The 19,162-nt window shown below is 30.6% G+C and overlaps 1 protein-coding gene across 2 annotated transcripts; it reads left to right on the top strand.

Moving 5' to 3' along the window:
• Positions 1 to 7,700: 7,700 nt before the first annotated feature.
• On the top strand, positions 7,701 to 17,276 carry LOC145601391 (putative WRKY transcription factor 57). Of its 2 annotated transcripts, none has more exons than XM_081657404.1 (4): positions 7,701 to 8,337; positions 10,474 to 10,617; positions 12,154 to 12,614; positions 16,818 to 17,276. In XM_081657404.1, exons 1-3 carry the CDS (start codon positions 7,958 to 7,960, stop codon positions 12,581 to 12,583), a joined length of 954 nt encoding a protein of 317 aa, XP_081513530.1. In that variant the 5' UTR covers positions 7,701 to 7,957; the 3' UTR covers positions 12,584 to 12,614; positions 16,818 to 17,276. The 2 variants fall into 2 exon arrangements, with proteins under 2 accessions (XP_081513530.1, XP_081513529.1); XM_081657403.1 differs by having other exon boundaries at positions 16,821 to 17,276.
• Positions 17,277 to 19,162: the final 1,886 nt, after the last annotated feature.

Genomic DNA, 19,162 nt, shown 5'->3' on the forward strand with positions numbered 1-19,162 from the left:
CTTTGGTAATGGCCACGTATTTTCATTTTTTTCGATGTGCATATTGTTGAGTATCTTTGTTGCCCTAAATTATTATTATTATAATTATAAGATTATTAAATTTTAATTGATGGTAAATTAGAAAATATAATTATTTCAATAATATGAAAATTTGGTTAAGATTTTTAAAGTTCTACGCCGTAATTTAATTGTGTTTAATTGTCATAATTATTTAACAAAAAAGTAAGCTAAAAAGTAATTTTCGCATGAAATATCATAATTGAAACAAATGATTAAACCGACATAATTTGATTACATACCAAATTTCAAACAGCAAAAACAAAAAAACAACCGGCGAAACACTGGGAAAAACAAAAGGAAACGGACTAAAAAGGAAAGCAGGAAATAAAACGGAGGATAATGAACTATTATTTTGATAGAGAGAGACTACCAAAAAGTGCACCTTTCCATATGGTTGTTTAATAAGGGAGGGGAAATGGGTCATAAGATACTGCAAACAATGTTAGTGCAAAATGCATAGATGAGTTGATAAGTGATTGATTATGGTAGGTTCATGCATGGTATCTTCTTCCCTTTCAATTTGCACTGTTTAGCCTGAGTGTGAGCAGTTATGATACTATAAATGATAATCCATGTACATGTGGTCCTCTACTCCATAACTGTCATATATATTTGGTAATGTGTATGTCACTTTCTATTGGAGCTTGTCAATGAAAAACACAACCTGGTTGTTGCTTCAAGAATTATGACATTGTCCACTAATTACTGTATTAAAATTAATCATTACCATTCAAAGGATAAGAAATTAATTATTTTCGGATTAATCATGATTTAAGCAATTACTTAACTTTTTGTCTATTCTCCTATGTCGAAATGTCTTTTTGGTTTAGAGTTCAAGCTGTCGGTAAACTTTCATCGATTCTTGTACCATGCAACAGGTGTATTTAATGGTTTACATGAAAAAGACTTTTAACCTAATTTTTTCAATTTGAATTAATTTGAAATGACTGAAATCGAACCGGAATGAATTCATTTCAATTGATCTAAAAGAACAAGATTTAACCTCAAATTTCCTAATTGTCACCTTGACTATGGAATAATTAATTCATTAATTTTTGAAATTAACTTTAATGTGATTTGTTGTGATATTTTTGAAAATTTTAGAGACTCTGTATGTGATTTGAAATAGCTCTTCCTTCCAAAAAAGGATTATGTAGTTTGTCATTTTAAGCAATCTCTTATAATGACTACGGTCAATTATTTTCTAGATTAATGTAAATTTTTGTTTACACATTTCCCCTTATACAAACCTACTTTCATTGCAACAATTCTCATTTGTTGCTCTCAATGCAACTATTCCTATATACATAAATATTTACTTATTTTCAACGTTAAATTAATATTTAATACTTGATATATGTGATATCTAATCATTGTTTTTTAAGATCTTATTTTCTTTAATAATCACGTAAATCATCAAACATAACCTTCTTTCAGGAATGGAGGGAGTAATATAATATATCAATGAACAACTTTTTGACCTCAAATTAAATGTTGACATATGACAATCAGAGAATGTTTTATGATCATAGTTTTTGCTATTATTATACGAAGTAATATCTAACCAAAAAAAGAGTCTTCGTGAAATTCGTTGACATGAAAAAGTAATGTCCATCAAACACTTTGCTTTTGTTGAAACAAACTAATTACCTACTACCAAGCTTTAAAAGTTGATTAGATCAATTAAAAAGTTGATTAGATAAATTAAAACGTTGATAAGATTGGAAATGTAAAGACGAAGAAAGGTGCATATTGATAAAGTCCTTCTAGACGTACACTAGACAGACATCTATGATAGTTATTTCTTTTCTAATAACTTATCTTATCCCTTATGAATTGATCCTTTCACAAAAATAGTAAAAAGTAATAATTCATAATTATTGATCAATAATAATCTAAACCCTAAGTCAATTTAATTGTAGCTGTTTGATTTATCTTTAGGTTTAACAATATAATTATGTTATTGATTGTGATGCAAGTAGTCAAAAATCTATCGGTCTTAGAAGTGAAATATCGAATTAATTATGTATGTAGTTCTAAGATTGCCAAATCAAGGTGGACTTTTGAGCTGTATTACCATTAATTATGTTAAGGAAAAAAAATTAAGGCGTGCCTCTTCATAACTAATTTAGTATACACGAAGTAGTAATGATTTGTGATTGACTTTTTAAATTTAATTTTAAGTTTATTGATTTGTACTGCACCGTAACTTAAGAGGATTAGAACATTCCGACAATATATATGACACGTACAATGGATTATGATTTTGCATTTACCATTGCACTCCCCACCTTGCGCATGCAACATGAAAGTCGAACTTGCATCCCACGAATGGACGAAGGTGGGGTGAAAGTGTAAAAATGAGAGAATATGAAAATCAAATTAATTAAAATGCATGATTAAAAGAGAAATAAAAAAGGCAACATTATTAAGAATAAGGACAATTGGAGCATTAAGAGCATGAACACTAGAAATATACTTATATACGTGGTGGACCTTACACCACCCACAATAATATGGCATAAATAGGTAACAAAAAATATATAATAATAATAAACTTTGGTGATAGTAATGGTGTGTCCCTATATTTGTCCACTGATTCTAAATGTTGGTTATTAGGCAGCAAACTTTACTTTAAGACCAACAAAGTATATTAATATTGTTGCACTAATTATAAAATGAAATGTGGGTTGCTGGTAGCAAACCAAACACAAGGGGCAAGTGATGGAAACTAGTTTTAGCACATTTTGCACTTTTGTGTGTTGGTTGAGAGAATATTTCACGTGTTTTGGAGTGCACAAGCTAGCTCATGTTAGGAGATGGGGTAGCAAGCTAAGCTAGCTCATGATAGATGAGAAGAATCTTACAAATTATATATTGCATCCGGATGCATTTAGAGTTAGGTGCAGCAAAAAGTGATTCATTGATCATTTTGATTTTTTAAAAATGAGAGCAAAATTCGTTTAAAAATTATCATTTTGTGCACGAGAAAGAGGTGCTAGATGAATTTTTGGCAAGGAAAGAATATGAACTGAAAATATTCCCTCGAGTATTAACTATGTGGATATATGTTGTTCACAAAAATATACTTTGCAAGTTGAAACCTAGATGGAGGCTAAAATTGTAATGGAAGATCTTTGGATAACACTAACATACTTGTATAATTTTTTAAGTAAAGCTCATGTACGGCTATCAATGTTCATGTAATGCAGCTTTACCAAATATTACCTATCAATAATAGTCAATACCATTCTTCAAAGTAACACTAAAAGAGTAATAGGGATAGTAATGGAAAGCATAAAACTTATATACGAATAAGAACTTTCTTACAAATTATTACCTTTGCTCCTTAATATTTGTTCAATATAACGAACCTTTTTAGATGAGACAAACATAAAGTGACAGAACCAGTACATAAAGATGTCTTATCAATACCGTGAATTATTAGCGGTGCCAAGGACAATTGAGATAAGTATAAAAGGACCGACTATGATAGAATGAACCATAGATTATGAGTCCTACAAAGAAGGAGGTACATGTACAACAAGGTTGATAATATTTTATTTGCAGTCAGAAAATGGTGAAATGAAAGCTGAAAATCAAAGTAACCAATAATAGCCCAGTCGCCGCAAGCGGGCCGCTTTTATTAAGAGGATAGAGTACAACCAAATGGGCCCGGGCCCATTTAGGTTAGTCGCGTGAATGAATTTCTTCTACCTCGCTGTTTTGGTCAAGGCTACCGTTGGAGATGCTACCATTATGTTGGACGGCTTTTTGGACCCCCTCTCTTTTTTAACTAATCCAATTCATTTTGTGGGTCATTCTTTTTTTTTTATTTACTACGTAATTATTATTATTATTATATACTCCTAGTACTATTCTCATGAAATTATTACCCTTTACTTATATATAGCCCTTAGAGGTATGTATAGCATTTTTCGAAAATATAATACTCCGTAATATTGTAGTCTGATGTTAGTGTTTAAAATCGAATGAAATTGTTGTAAAAGTAATGTATTTTACTTGTATATGATATGGTGAGACAGTGTTAATAACCTTGTTTTGTAAGCAAGATCAAAGTGTTTTAAGTACAGTTTAATCGACTTCTAATTCTTGTAGTGTCTTAACTAGGGTTTATAACTCATAACCTTGAGGTTGGGAAACCTGAACTAAAAATTAATAAGCTACTTGATAATAAGTGGGTGTAGTAAATCTTTATCGTATTAAAGTAATCCCACAATCAATTCTACTATGCTACTAACAATAAACGTCGAATCTCTATTGTTGATGTCATATGACTTTTAGTTAATGAAATATTTTTGCTATCCAAAAAAACAAAAAATGCAACAAACAATAATCAGGTAATCAAATCCATGCACTTACAATCCAAACAAGATTTCAAGTTGAAACTATTTACTAATAAGTGGAGAATCCCACCAAACTTATATGTTTATAAATTCTTCCTTTCTATAATTTTGGGAGACAATTTGTTCCAATTCAAATGTGAATAATTCTTTTCACATGTAACAATGAATACTACCAAATCCTACACTTGTCCATCCACCTTTAAACCCCTCTCCTCGGCCTCCCCCCTTTTTTCTCTCAATCTTTGCTAAGCAGTATATGAAGTGTATTGGAATGTGGCATAATAGTTGGTGTTGCCTTGCACGTTCAATTTAGCTGGTGTTTCTTCCTGCAATGAGTACAATCAAATTATCACTTGTGTCTTTTTTTAAAAACATGCTATTAGGGCAATGTGACAATTTTTAAAAGGAGGTATGTTACATTATGAAACTAACAAAATTGATAGAGTATAAAACATATTCCTGGGCCTCAACCATCAGCTTAAGCTTTTGGTTGAGTTGGTCCTCTAACTTGGTATCAAGAGCCAGCGTGACACAAAGGTCATGGGTTCAAATCTCATCCATTGTTAGAATCAGGCCATGCTATATCGTAACTTTTATTCCCTTTTTCTAATTGTCATATATCTTTATTTTCGTATGCATAAAAAGAATTAAAAATTAGATATCTGAAATGTTTTGAACTATATACACTTATGAATCATACACATGATTGCACCAAAAAAAAAAAATGAATCATACACATGAAAGTGGTTATAGATGAAAGTCTTGAGCTATAGAAAGTGATGAATAAAAAAGGAAAAGTTAAGGGAAGTATAGGACTTAGGGTGCAGCGGCGTGCTTTGTACCAATTTGGCAGTTAGTAATGGGCATGAGTTGGCTAAATATATACTATTAGTGTATACAAATAATGTGTTCCCTATCTATCACTAGTATAGTGTAAGATAAGAGGATTATTTTGTATAGTGATTTGTGCATGTGAACACGTTTGGCTCCTTTTCTTAGAGCGTGCCCTCCCAACCTTCATATAATCTTACGCCACTCTTCAATTAAGTGCTCATCTATTTTGCATTTTAATTTATGCTCCTTATTACTGTGTAATTCTTCTATTTTGATAGGATTTACTTTATTAATAAAATAGTTTTATTTTGAAACCTTGTAATTCATCATTTGAAAATTATCTAAATATGTTTGATGTGCGTCAAACAAAAAAAAAAAAAGTTAGTGTTTGATATTTACCTCATGAAGTCACTTTAAAAGGTTAAGATAATATGCAACTTAACTCGAAATGCTTTTTATAAGTGAAAGTATAAGTACGAACAAATGAATTGGTTGGTAATAAAAACCTACAAGTATCTCGCTATTTGTCACGTACTAGGTACGTACTACTGCTTAAGGAAGCACGCAATTGCATTAGTCTATTGCAATTTGCAACAACTAATTATAATGCAATAATCAATTCTTTATAGATATTGTGCATCTTTCTTTCTTTCTTTCTTTTTAAGGACTTAAATGAATCCTTTTTTTTTTCAACTAACAAGAATGTATAACTATTCTCTCATTTATGAGTTGGTCTATTGTAAGAACTTAGGCCATTACCAGCTCAATCAACATTTCTCTTTATTTAAATTCATACATCACCGATCACTATAAGGCAAAATTCATACATTTTTCATGACTTTGCTGCCTTTTCTTTAATTAATACATGATATTAAAAAGTCAAATTGCTTGTCTTTTTTCAGATTTAGCCCCATTTTTGTGTATGAGACTGAGGCACCGTACCACAGTTTTTTTTTTTTTGAAGCCACCGTACCACAGTTTTTATTTTTGACAATATCAATATCTATTAAATTATCTGAACAGTAGGAATCTAAAAAAAGGGCCATCTCCGACAATTTGGTGGCCCTGATCTAACTTTTAAAATTGGGCCCTTCAATTTTGGAGGACTATTTTAAAAGGTTAAAAACATTATTATTATAAAATGGCTTTTTTTTTTCGAGTACAGTACTACAAATTATTATAGAGCTTAAATATTCATAGTAATAAGTTTAATAGCAATTCAATAAAACAACAAACAAAAACTTTTTATTTAAAAAGTGTCATCCTTTTAATATTTTTTGAAGCAAAATCCACAAATTTATCTTCATAATCAAATATGAATTTTTAGGTTTTAGTTTGAAAATGATGGTTTTTTACGAGGAAGAAGGTGAATGTGTAAGGTTATAATTTTTATTTTTTTTAAATTATGGGGCCCTGATTTTGGGGGGCCCTGTTACGTGTGTGAGAAAAAACATGTCTAAAGACGGCCCTGTCTAAAAATATATCTAGATTTCATATTCTCGTTTTTTTTTATATATATATACTCCACATTATAAAAATGAACTCGAATAAGAAACTTAAGGACTATCCAAATTTAATCCACATGCAATTAAAATCGACTCATATTCCATAAGCGAGCTAAGAAAAATAAGTTTAGATAAGTACAGAGTATAACTCAAGTGAAAGGAAGGAGTTCGGATATATAAGAAATGAATAATATATACACTCTACCGTCCTTATTTTAAAGCCTTATTTCTTTCAAAATTTGTGTATCTAAATAAATTTCGACCTTGTTCTGGAAAAAAGCTAAAAGCTAATTAAAACTTGTCGTGTGAACTAAATTTGACTAGTTTATTACATTAACCGATTTGACTAGTTTATTACATTAGCCAATTTGACTAGTTAATTATATTAGCCGATTTGACTAATTGATTTTAATAATTGATTGTCTAAATTTGTTTGATAAATAACTGATTGCTTAAAGTATGTTTGAGTATGCAACAATATGACCCATAAATGCATACATTGACATATATTATGGTAGTGTTTTGTCATTTCACCTTAATGAGGGTATATTATTATTTCTTCTCTACTTTAATTTTTTATAAGGAAAAAGCTATATGCAATCCAGGGCTGTATATAAGAAGCTAAAAGTGAAAATAATAGACATTAACCTTTAATACTTAAAAATAAAGTATATTAAATGCATATTTGCATCACTTAGGATTATATATAACATTACCCTTTTTTTATTAAAATAATAATAATCCGATAATCACCGTTTAAACAAGAAGAACTCATAAAGACGGAAAATGTACCTTATGGAATACGAGTATCATCCCTCATAAGAAGAGGGAAGGTGCGAGTGGGGGAGGGAGGCGCCTAAACGAAAAAGGGAAAAATAAATAAGTGTATTTGAAGTTGACACTTTTCATTTTTTTTTTTTCTTTTTTCCTTCCTTTCTTCTTTCCACCATTCGGCCATTCCCCAATTCCATAATTTTTTAATTTCATTTCTCTCAAATTTGACAGGACTCACTCACATCACCCTTCTCTCTCCTAAAAGTTCCCTCTTTACGCGTTCCTCCCTTTCTCTCATTTTTCCCCCCTTTCCCCAAACCCTAAATTCCCCTCTCTCCTCTTTTTTTAAAAAATCCCGGAATTATTAGTGTTCGAACTATCTCAATTCCAATCCAATCCAATCCGACTCCATCACTTATGGACTCGGACTCCAACAAACCCGACCCTCGCGAACCATCCTGGTCTACTTTACCCTCTTCCGACACCAACTTCTTCTTCAACAGAGACGACAACGGCTTGCATAACACCAACATCATACCCGACTGCATCTGGTCATATAACTCCGACTTATCAGCTGACGTTGAAGGTTACCAACCACCCGATCCTCCAACTACAACGGCAAGTGGTGGTAGTAGTCATGAGTCTCATCTATTACTAGGTGATCAAACCTCCGATATCATCATACCACCGAATCCTTCGGCATCCTCGAGCTCATCCGAAGATCTCGCCGATAAAAACATCGGTAAAGCGGCGGCATCAGCGGCAACAACAGCAGCATCAGCAGTAGCTGACACTTCGTGAGTGGCGATCACCGTACACCACTCACTATTTTTTTTTTTTTTTTTTTACTTCTTACAATAATCTTGATTAATTTTATCATTTCTTTTTTTGGGTAAAAAAAAAATAAAACAAAAATTGTTTTCATTGGAGGTGAAGTCATGGGGTCGGGTAAAGTGAATACACTAAAATTTAGGGGCTTTTTTGGGATCGATCATATTAAGGTAAAAAAATTATTTAAAAAATCAAAAATAAATTAAAATTAATTGGTGGAGAGAGAAAGTTACCCCGCCGTCATTGCGGCGGGAATGGCGTGGGTAACAGGCTTCCTCAAATTTTTATTAATTTGTATTTTTTTTTTTCATTTTTACTGAAAATATAGTACAGTATTAAACACAGAATAAATCCTTGATTTTTTTAAAAAGTTTTTATTTTAATTGATTTGATATATAGTTATATAATGTGGTGCATAAAATTCTGCAAGTTGGTTTGCAACTCGTGGGGAATTAAATGGATGGTATACATATATAATGAAAGAATCATTTCGATTTTATGAAGGTGATGAGAGGGGGGTATATTATAGTGCACATGGGTGGTATAATATGAGTGTAATCGTACTTTGATAATGATATGATATGATATGGTATGAATACGAATGTATGTATGAGGAGTAGTGTAAGAAAGGCGGGCGTTGGAATTTAATCAATGTTTAATTTTTAATCATGCTAATATGCTAGTGTTTGGTGGGTGTATGTATGTGGTCTCTCTTAATTAATTTTTAGGTAGTGGGTTGTTAATTTAGCTTAGCTTGTGTCACTTGTATGTATATATGTGTATGTGGTCCATAATATTAGCCAAAACAAGATTTTTGAGATTAGATTCTTGGTTTGGATTTATTAGACCAAATAGATTACTAGCTTGGTCATTGTTAATTAATACCTAATCATTCAAATAGCTTGCTTGGTATCTTAGCTTGCTTTAGAATGTATTCAGCATTTATTAATTCTTCTTCTATAATTTATTTTTTCTTTTTTGAAAGATGATTGAAATTTGAAAGTTAAGCCTTATAAATGTTCTCTTTGTAGAAAATTTGAGTAAACACTTGAGGGATTCTTATGGACACATGCAGTAATTTATTTTTTGTTACGATAACATTGTTGATGTGGTGTTATTTTAGGTGTCTATTTTCTAATGGGGTGGTGTTAAACTAGCATGATGTCCAGGATAATGTAACTAGGTGGCATCGATCGTTGACTATTTTGTTATAGCCACTAGCTTCAAGACTTCTTCTACAATTGTATGTAGTCCATACTTAAAAAGATGTATAGTGAATTTGTGATCATATATTGTCTTGGTAAATAAAGTATGGTATTAGGGTCAAGTAGCTTTCTTAGTCATAATTTATCTTCCACCTTGTTTCTTTATACATCAAAAGATCAGCCACCCTAGCCACCGCCCTCTCTACCTTTTTTTACCACTTGATGATGCATATCTTCACTTTAACACTACACTATAGTTTCCTACTCATCAAGACTTTGCCACAAACACGACGATTTCATTTATATAATGAATTTCAATTCTAATGTTTTGCATTGCTATCGTGATGTTGCTAGTGCGAAGCTATCTGCCTCTCTATTACTTTGTCTAATAAGGGGGAGACATGAAATTTCTGAACTTTGCGTGTGTGTATGTGTGTCCGTGTGCGTGTTCGTGTATAAGAGAGGTGGAGGTGGAGCCGTGGAGGGGTATATGATGAATTCACAATGAGCCACATACTAAAAGCAATGCAATGCTAAAAGTTTATGGACCTAACTAAGTCAGCCTTTAAATAAAAATTTGGACCTAAGACAGATTACAAAGTAAGAATTCCTTTTTAAGAAGTTGATTAAACAACTAAAACTCCTTCAATTCACATATTATAATTACAAAGTTATCCCTTCAAAAAGATGAGTATTATGGTCTTCTTGCATTATTTTTTTTTTCCTTTGAATATGTGGAGGATGGTATGCTTTATTTATTGTACGTAAGCTAAAGTTTGGAAATGTTTATATTTGATTGATTTTTATATATAACTATCTAGTTCATGTATGCTTTTAATCTTTACTTAGCTTGTCTAGTTAATAATGATCATGTATATATGTAAACGTTTGTACCAGGACGAAGGTGAAGAAAAAGGGGCAAAAGAGGATAAGACAACCGCGATTTGCATTCATGACCAAGAGTGAAGTTGATCATCTTGAAGACGGCTACAGATGGAGAAAATATGGCCAGAAGGCTGTTAAAAACAGTCCATTTCCCAGGTTCATTTCTATCTGAATGTGCGTGATACAAAAAATGTCATTCAATCATGAGTCATAACAAGAACAAACTCAAATTCCTTGGTCTTAATTAATTTGATTCCTCGTCGTATATATATACACACTATCTCCTTCACTTACAATCTCTTTTCTTTTATAAGACTAATTCCAAAGGGAGTATTAATCTAATTTACTGGAAGATTATTATAATTTTGGCCGGCCACTTAATTATTTGTCTAACCTAGTAATCTCATTAAGATTTAATGTTGCTACAATTATCTCGTAAATTATATCATTAAGATATACTTGCGTCTAACCTTTGGTGCACAATGAGCATCTTGCACATGTATATGTAGTTCAAGCGTAGGTAGTATAATCTAAATTGATTTCAAGACTGTATTTTTTGTTATCAACATGTATGTGGTGTTGGTAATGGTATTTCTATACATTTTCCTAGATTCTAGTTAGGGAGGGAACAAACTTATCCTTAGAAAATTAAATAGAAAAAGATGTTTGTTGATTGGTTTTACAAAGCTTAATTGGAATCGAATTTAATTTAGGTGCAAGTCAGGTGTAATATTTTAGTTTTATGTAAAATACATCTTTAATTATACCAATTTGAGAAATGTCTTCTTTTTTATTCTAATTTTTAATTGTTAATTACAACTCGAGTATTAATATACTTACTATATAAAGTATATATATATTCCGAGTAATCCATGATGTTGAATGTGCTCAATTATTAGATTCACACATAATTTCGTTGGTATATTATATTCCCATTTTCTAGCATTTTTTACAAAGTTATGAATTGCTTTTAGTTTATTTATTTAAAAATAAAAATAATGTGTACTTCCTTTTTAGCCCAAATGGAGTCACAATAATGTTGTTTCTGGCATGAAAAAACAAATACAAAATACAAAATCTTATCTCTATTATGAGTACATAAATTTTGTATATCTAGTTAAGAATATATGCTCTAAACTACTTCCTCTCTTCAACATTCTAATAGAAGAACTTTAATTTCTAAGATGCTTTGTGTAAATTTGCCACTCTGGAAGGAATTATCTTCCTTGTCCAGCAAATTTGATTATATTGCTATATGGCTGGCTTGAGCATAGTTGTTCGATTCGTTATATTCGAGAATCATATTCATATTATGTATGTGCATATAATCAACATTTAGATTTGTTGTAATAGTGTTTATACATTGGTTTAGAGCAAGTATTGGTTGAGATAGTTTCACACTAATTTGATTGATTAGTAACATTTGGAGTTACTAAAAAAAGCAATATGCACTCTATATATAAATTTCTAAACCGCGTAACTAGTCTTATGTATGATATTGTGAAATGTGATGTATGTATTTGTAGTCTCAGAGTCAGTTTAACATTGCCAATAATGTTACAAGTTTTCAATGTATTGTTATAGCTAAAAAAAAAAATTTAGGTTAAATGTTGAAAAAAGTGTATAAAATTCCACCATAGCAAAAAGAGCTAATAAATTACAGACTATGTCTTGTTGTTTTGATTGTTATAGGAGCTATTACCGGTGCACAAACAGCAAATGCACCGTTAAGAAAAGGGTGGAACGCTCCTCGGAAGATCCTAGCATAGTGATCACAACTTATGAGGGACAACATTGTCATCATACAATTGGATTTCCAAGAAGTAGTGGATTTCTTAGCCATGAAGGTGCCTTTCTTGGGCACTTTGCACCTCCTTTGCCGCCTCATCAATCGTCTTTCCTTTATCAAGGAATGCCATTTTCACATGATAATTCAGTTGCTAGAAGCATTGCACAAGGTTCAATTAGTAGTGCTAGTGTGCAGCAGGCTCATCATCAACCACAACAAGCTCCTAGTGACACCACGGACTCGCCTTCATCGGTTTCTCAACAAATGCCGCCTCTTAGTAGTGGTGAGGGATTGTTAGGGGATATTGTGCCTCCTGGAATGAGGAATCCTTGAGTTGGAGACTAACAATTGCAACATATATATGGTATGTATCTTAGCTTGCACTATTAATTTGCAAATTATAATTATGAAATGCAATCAGACATCAGTTTTTATTTTTATTTTACAAATGTATATTATGTGATCACAATATTTAAGCTCATGTTAAACATATTGAAGTCAAATTGGACTACTTTATGATATAGCTATAGCTATGTTGACTATATATACTACATGACTGCATAGGCAAATTGGCATCATGTTTATCTAGGGAAGAAATATGAGACAAAGACTTTGAAATGCTTTGTTTAACTCATGAAAGTGTTGTGGTTTTACTACTTGTAGAGTGAGTCAAATTGGCTAGTTTCAGGTTAACAATTTTCAAACTTGTCTAGAAGACCGCTTCACTTTTGGGTAGGGCTTTTTCGGCCTCTTTCTAATTAGGAGGGGGGGGGGGGGGGTGTTATGTTTTGCTAGTGATGAGACATTTTCCTATCTTGGAGTCTTAAATTAATACGGAGTAAAACTTGATTTGTATCTGATAAAATGCAATAAAAAGTAAGCAAGTCATGCTAAGTGATTCTATTGTTAATATGACTATTGTTGGACCTTTGGTAAAGTTTTTGTGAAAGGACCTTTGGTAAAGTTTTTGTGAAAGCTAGCTAATCCAAAATAGAATGCAATTTCTTATCTGAATTCTTGATTTCATGAATTACCATATTCCTTACTCCAAAATAAGGCTAAGATGCTAGAAAAACTTTAGCTTGTTCATAGTTGTGGACTTGTGGTACGTAACTAGAGTATATGCTGTAATAAATTAATTGTAGCATGCCTCGGAATTTTTTTATAACTAATGCTCAAATGTAGACAATGGTTCAAAGATTTTTTTTTATTTTTTTAAAAAGGCTAATTTAACATAGCTTATATTATTTCCTGAGTTGCATCTTGGAGTCAAATGTTAGGAACAAGTGCTCCATTATTCCTAATCAACTGCGCAGCTACTTTAATTTTTCAAACTTTGACTTGAAAACTTTTATAATACAATATACTGAAAAGTGGTGAAGAATTTTTTTTTTTTTTTTCAATATGATATTTATATGTTATGTACTAGTGTACTAATGCAAAGACGAACACACTTAAAATATAAAGTTAGATGTCATCTTATTTAGTTGGTTAAAACTATGGGCGTGATATCTAAGGGGCAAGATCAGGTATCAAATTATGTCTACAGCCGATATCATATGTCGTTTTAGCTCTCTAGCTCTACACCATATAAAAAATTTACTTAGAGTATTTGTCATACTACTTCAAGTGACCTTTTTTTTCTTTTGAGGGGACTACTACAAGTGACCTTGGTAACCAATAATTCCTTTGAAATTCAACCATGAAACAATGAATATCTAACACTTTTTTTTTGACGGGAATGAATATCTAACATATTACTCCCTTTTTTGTTCCTTTTTATTTGCCTGATTTGTACACCGTGATAGGGTTTTTGCAATTTTTGTTACATATTTAAACATTTATATCTTCTGCTATAAATTATTTAAAATTATAAAAAAAGTTGATACTTAAAAACTTAACATTGAGATAAATTTAACAAGATTTCAAGTGAATTTTTTTCTTTTTACTAAAAATTCTTTATAATTAACTCAAAATTCCAAGTATTAAATTATATTCCCACTAAAAATATTTTTCTTATGTTTATCCGTATATACCTCTTGCTAATGATTGACCACGATCAAATTCATTTCTAAAAGGTATTGGGGGAGGGAGTGATTATTTGAGTAGTTATGATTAATTTGATGTTATATTGAAAAGGAGATCGATTCTATATTTATATAAGAGAAAAATATGTAATATCCTAGGATGCTTTCTATTAAGTTTGTAACTTATTAGCCATATCATATGTCCCTAGTAAATGAATACATCAAATCAAGAAACAAAATACTCCAATACAATATGAAATGAAACTATTGAAAAATAGTGAGATGATCAATTATCAATTGGTTAACCATAGACCAATAATATTATGGTAGGGCAAACTTAACCTATAGTTTGTGATGTCAACTGTTAGTTTGTTTCCTCGGGGCCATGCACCATGACACTATGATATTTACAATATACTTCGTATTTTATAATATGAATTTTTATATATTAATACTATAGTATATATTTTCTTGGCTATGAAGATCTGTGTATATCAAGTCAATCAAGATTTTCTTTGTCTTTTCTATTTGCCTACCACCCTTTTTTCGTGGCTTTTTTGCTTATTAAATTTTATATAATGTTTGAAAATTTTATTCAGGTTGACCATATTATTAAGAACTCTTTTCGCACATATACCCAAACAACATTCACCATATTTTAGCATTAGACATAGAATCATTAAGGATTATGTGCTGTTTTGGTGTAGTCGGCAAGTCACCAATTGGCTCCTATAGAATATAGGTATAGTTTTCTTTATTTATGTTCATAGTCCTCTTGAGAACAAAAAAATAAAATAAAATAAAATTAAAAAAATTAAAAAAAAAATAATGGAAATATTTGGTTTGAGATATCTCTACAATATATCTCTAATGCAAGATATACGATCACAGATGTGCATGCACCTCAAATATTGATGTGTGATTGATTGGTACATATATGTACCTACCACAGCATCTTGGTACATACACTATATATACAAATATCTTGAGGGTATAGTATGAATCACATGATATATCTAGATTCTTAATAGAATACGCTAGTAGTATTAGATGTATTTCAAATATTAATTCAATTTATGTGCATACACCTCATATGTTGATATCTGGCCGATACATGTACTACATTACTATTTATATTAGTGGATGATGTACTGATGTACTATACAAATATATTCAGGGGTATGAAATAGATTCTTAACTAGATACGCCTGTAGATTATTTTACACAAATATTGTGGTCAAAGATAGGATTTATATTTAGATATGAAATGATCTATCTACAATACTACTTACATGGTCCAAGTTCAAGGTAACAAATTCATTTGATATACTAGTTGGCCCTTCATTGCGCTGAAAAAGTAGTCTACTTGAAATAAAAGGGGGTTTAAAAAAAGGACTACTTTGGATAATGGTTGAAGATTTAGTTCCAAGATTTATTGCACCAAAGCTCCATTGACTAGTCACCTTTCCATGAGATTTAATTTGCTTTTTTCCACCACAACTTTTGGGTGACTATATCTGCAGTACTCCATTTAGTCCATTATATTATCCCACCTACTTTTCCTTCCCTTTGCTAATTCCTTTTTATTACATAGAATTGTAATCTAGAAACTCCTTTTCAATCACGTTCTTATATCATAAATCTTGCACTTTTTATTTTCCATCACAAGTGAATTTTATTTATATGATGATTACATGGACTGAATGAATTAACTACCATTAGCTATATGCATGCATGGACAGCTATATATTCTCTAACTTTTTTACGTGTTTTAAATATCTGTTTATATTATCTCGAATTAATTTAGAAATACGTGATTAATTAATGTGTTGATTGGTATAAGCAATGTCCGATTTATCATAAATAGTTTGATGTTTATCTCCCTGAATTGTATGTATCGTTTTTGTTGTTCATTCCTTGTCTTAGAAAGTCACAATTGGTCATCAAATGCATCTATCTATTTAAATTAGAAATATTGTGATAGATAGTAAGCAAGCAATAATTTTTGTGGATTACCCGATTCAATAATTGGATTCATTATCCATATACTTAGTGTTAAATTAGGGTTATCTCAAAAACAACAATTAAATATTTGTAGTAGCCTGTGTAAGGTTATATAGAGTTTCCCTTTACATTTGTAAGGAAGTATTTTGGGAAGAATAACACACCATGTTGAACTTATAATTCCTCATACAGTCGTATCATACTTCTTGCAGAAATATATATGTGAATTTGTACTCTCTGTATAATATGCATTTTGTCTCTAAAAGGTTATTCCATCTTCATCTTTTACCTAATAAATATTTGTACTAAACTGGTAAGTAGATTTAACATATGAGATGCTGATTAAAGTAGAAAGAATATTGGAGACGACTGTACCATGTTAACAAAAAGAAAATAAATACTCTTTAATGGACGGTCCAAAAAGAAAGATGGGACAAAATTTAGGAGACCGGTCAAGGGAGTACATGTATCTACAAGCTAGGTTATGCAAAATATAAACACTAATCAAGTTATGCATGTTTGTTGGTTGTGATTAGCAGGTTGTATGTAATTGCATGGCTCACATGATGATGAGGATGCAGTACAAGAACGCTTAATTAGCTTGGAGGTTCAAGATTAATTAACATGGTAATTATTTATTAGCCCTGTTGATGATCGTAACACAGCAACAGCACAATTAATTGGATCTTCCACTTTCATCATGAAGCAACATTATCAGATTTTATAATTAGAGTGAGATTATTATTATAATTGTTACATTATAATTATATGGTCTCACCTCACGACATAGCATTGCATGTCGGTTGTTAATTCAAATATTCCTAGCACTCCTAGCAGGTATATATTTTATAAAGTGCAGATCTCTTAACAATTTTTTATTTTTCCTCTTAATTCTGTTATATACGCCTTTTATGTTTTCATAAAAAGGTCATATTTGCATGTAAATTATACATGAGTATATTATACGTTGTTGGACCGTCATTTAGCAGGTATAATATCTTATTCTGGGCATCTCTTCTCCCTCTGTTAAAAGTCATAATATAAAAATGTAGGATACAAAATATTTTCTAGTTAGTACATAATATTATATTCTTGTACTACCTCCGTTTTCAATTTTTAGTTGATACGTTTTGATTTTAGCAAACACTTTTCTTTGATCATGTTTTGTGCTTAATACGTAATAAAAAAAATATAGTTATGTGGAAACTTGTTAGATTCGTCATAATATAGATTTTCAAAAAATATAACTTTTCATAATTTTTGCTTATTGGTAATTAAAGGTATTAATGGAATTTGTACATTGGCAAATGTGACTATAGAAACGTCGTGTCAACTAAAAAGAAACAGAGGAAGTGGATCATGGTCTTGTTTGGCAATTAATTGGTCGTTGGTTGAATAGTTGATAGTTATTTCTCTGATTTGACCAGATGCTTGTTTTGGTTTTTTATGTTGGTTGTTTAATTGTTAGTTCTTGAATAAATATGCTGGGTGAAGTTGGGTGTTAAGAAAGAAATGTAATTGTAAATGTTAAAAGCCAAATAACCAAACATACATTTTGACTGTTTGACCACATTCAAAAACATTCAAAAGCCAAAAGCCATGAAAAAATTGTTTACTTAACAAGTTTAATGTAATAATCCCTCCGTTTTTTGTAGGAGTTTCTCTTAAACCTTTTTTATGAGTCTATCACTGTCAAAATAGGAATAATAAGGGTCTATTTACTTTAGCTTAATTTCAGGCTTTCAGCAATTGTAAACAGGCCCTAAAAATGACAAAAGGAATATAATATTTCTGAAATTTTATAAGATCTTTTGCATTCTTCGAAATTGATTTTATGAGGTACTCATTGAGTATTAATATTCCAGATTGTATGGCTTTTTACCGTTTTACGTGGGTTGGTAAAAGGAATAATGCATACAGATTACAAAGTTTGTTAGGGTGGATTCCGAGGTTGCTACGTTCACAGCCGACATTGCTATATTTTACTACTCACTTTTTATATTGTTTTTACCCTCCCTCCTTTTTTTTTTAACATTTTACCCTACTCTTTCAAGGTTTTTTTTTTCCTTTTTTTTTTTTTTTTTTTTTTCTACTACTCTTTCTAGGTTTAGCTCTGCCTTTTTGAGCACTGCATTTATGTTAGCATAGTACATTTGATGATTACATTTGAACTAATTTTAAATCATTAATTCCTTTTGAATTTACACTACGTACCCTATTAATTAATAAAAGTACGTAGTAATTTTGTGTTACATGGAGCATCTTTTTTTTCATCCGTTTTTACTCAATTATTCACTTTTACTTAATGTTTATGGTAGCCTGATATATACTTAAATTGACAAAAAATATTTAGCTATATAATTAAAATAACAATTGTTGTTTTTATTTTACAAAGTTCAACTTTTAATAAATCATTAAATCTTATATATATGATTAAATCCTTAAATTCAATCAACAACCCATACATCGTTTGGCCTGGGCAAAAACCTAATGACTACAATAAAGTGTAATTAAATTGTAAATTTTATAATTAAAGAACTTCATCTTGCCTTATTTTAATTTATTTATTTCAGTTTAGATCAGAAATAATAAGAGTACTTTATCGTTTTATGTACGGTTTTTTATCGCTAAATTTCTTTAATTTCATAATTATAAATATTACACATTAAAAACAATATACTTAATACAAATTAATGAAACAAGACCCCACTTGGTATATATTCTTTATAGATTATCATACATATAATTCAAAGTTTGGTCAAATCAAACCATATTAGATTATACCAAATCAGATCAAGTCAAACCAATTAAGATCAGATCTAATAAGCAAAAATAAGATGAACTAAACAAGTCCTAAGTTTAAACTATCATATATATCATT

This window comes from Chenopodium album, chromosome 21 (genome assembly GCF_948465745.1).
Source record: "Chenopodium album chromosome 21, dcCheAlbu1.1, whole genome shotgun sequence".
NCBI lineage: Eukaryota > Viridiplantae > Streptophyta > Magnoliopsida > Caryophyllales > Amaranthaceae > Chenopodium > Chenopodium album.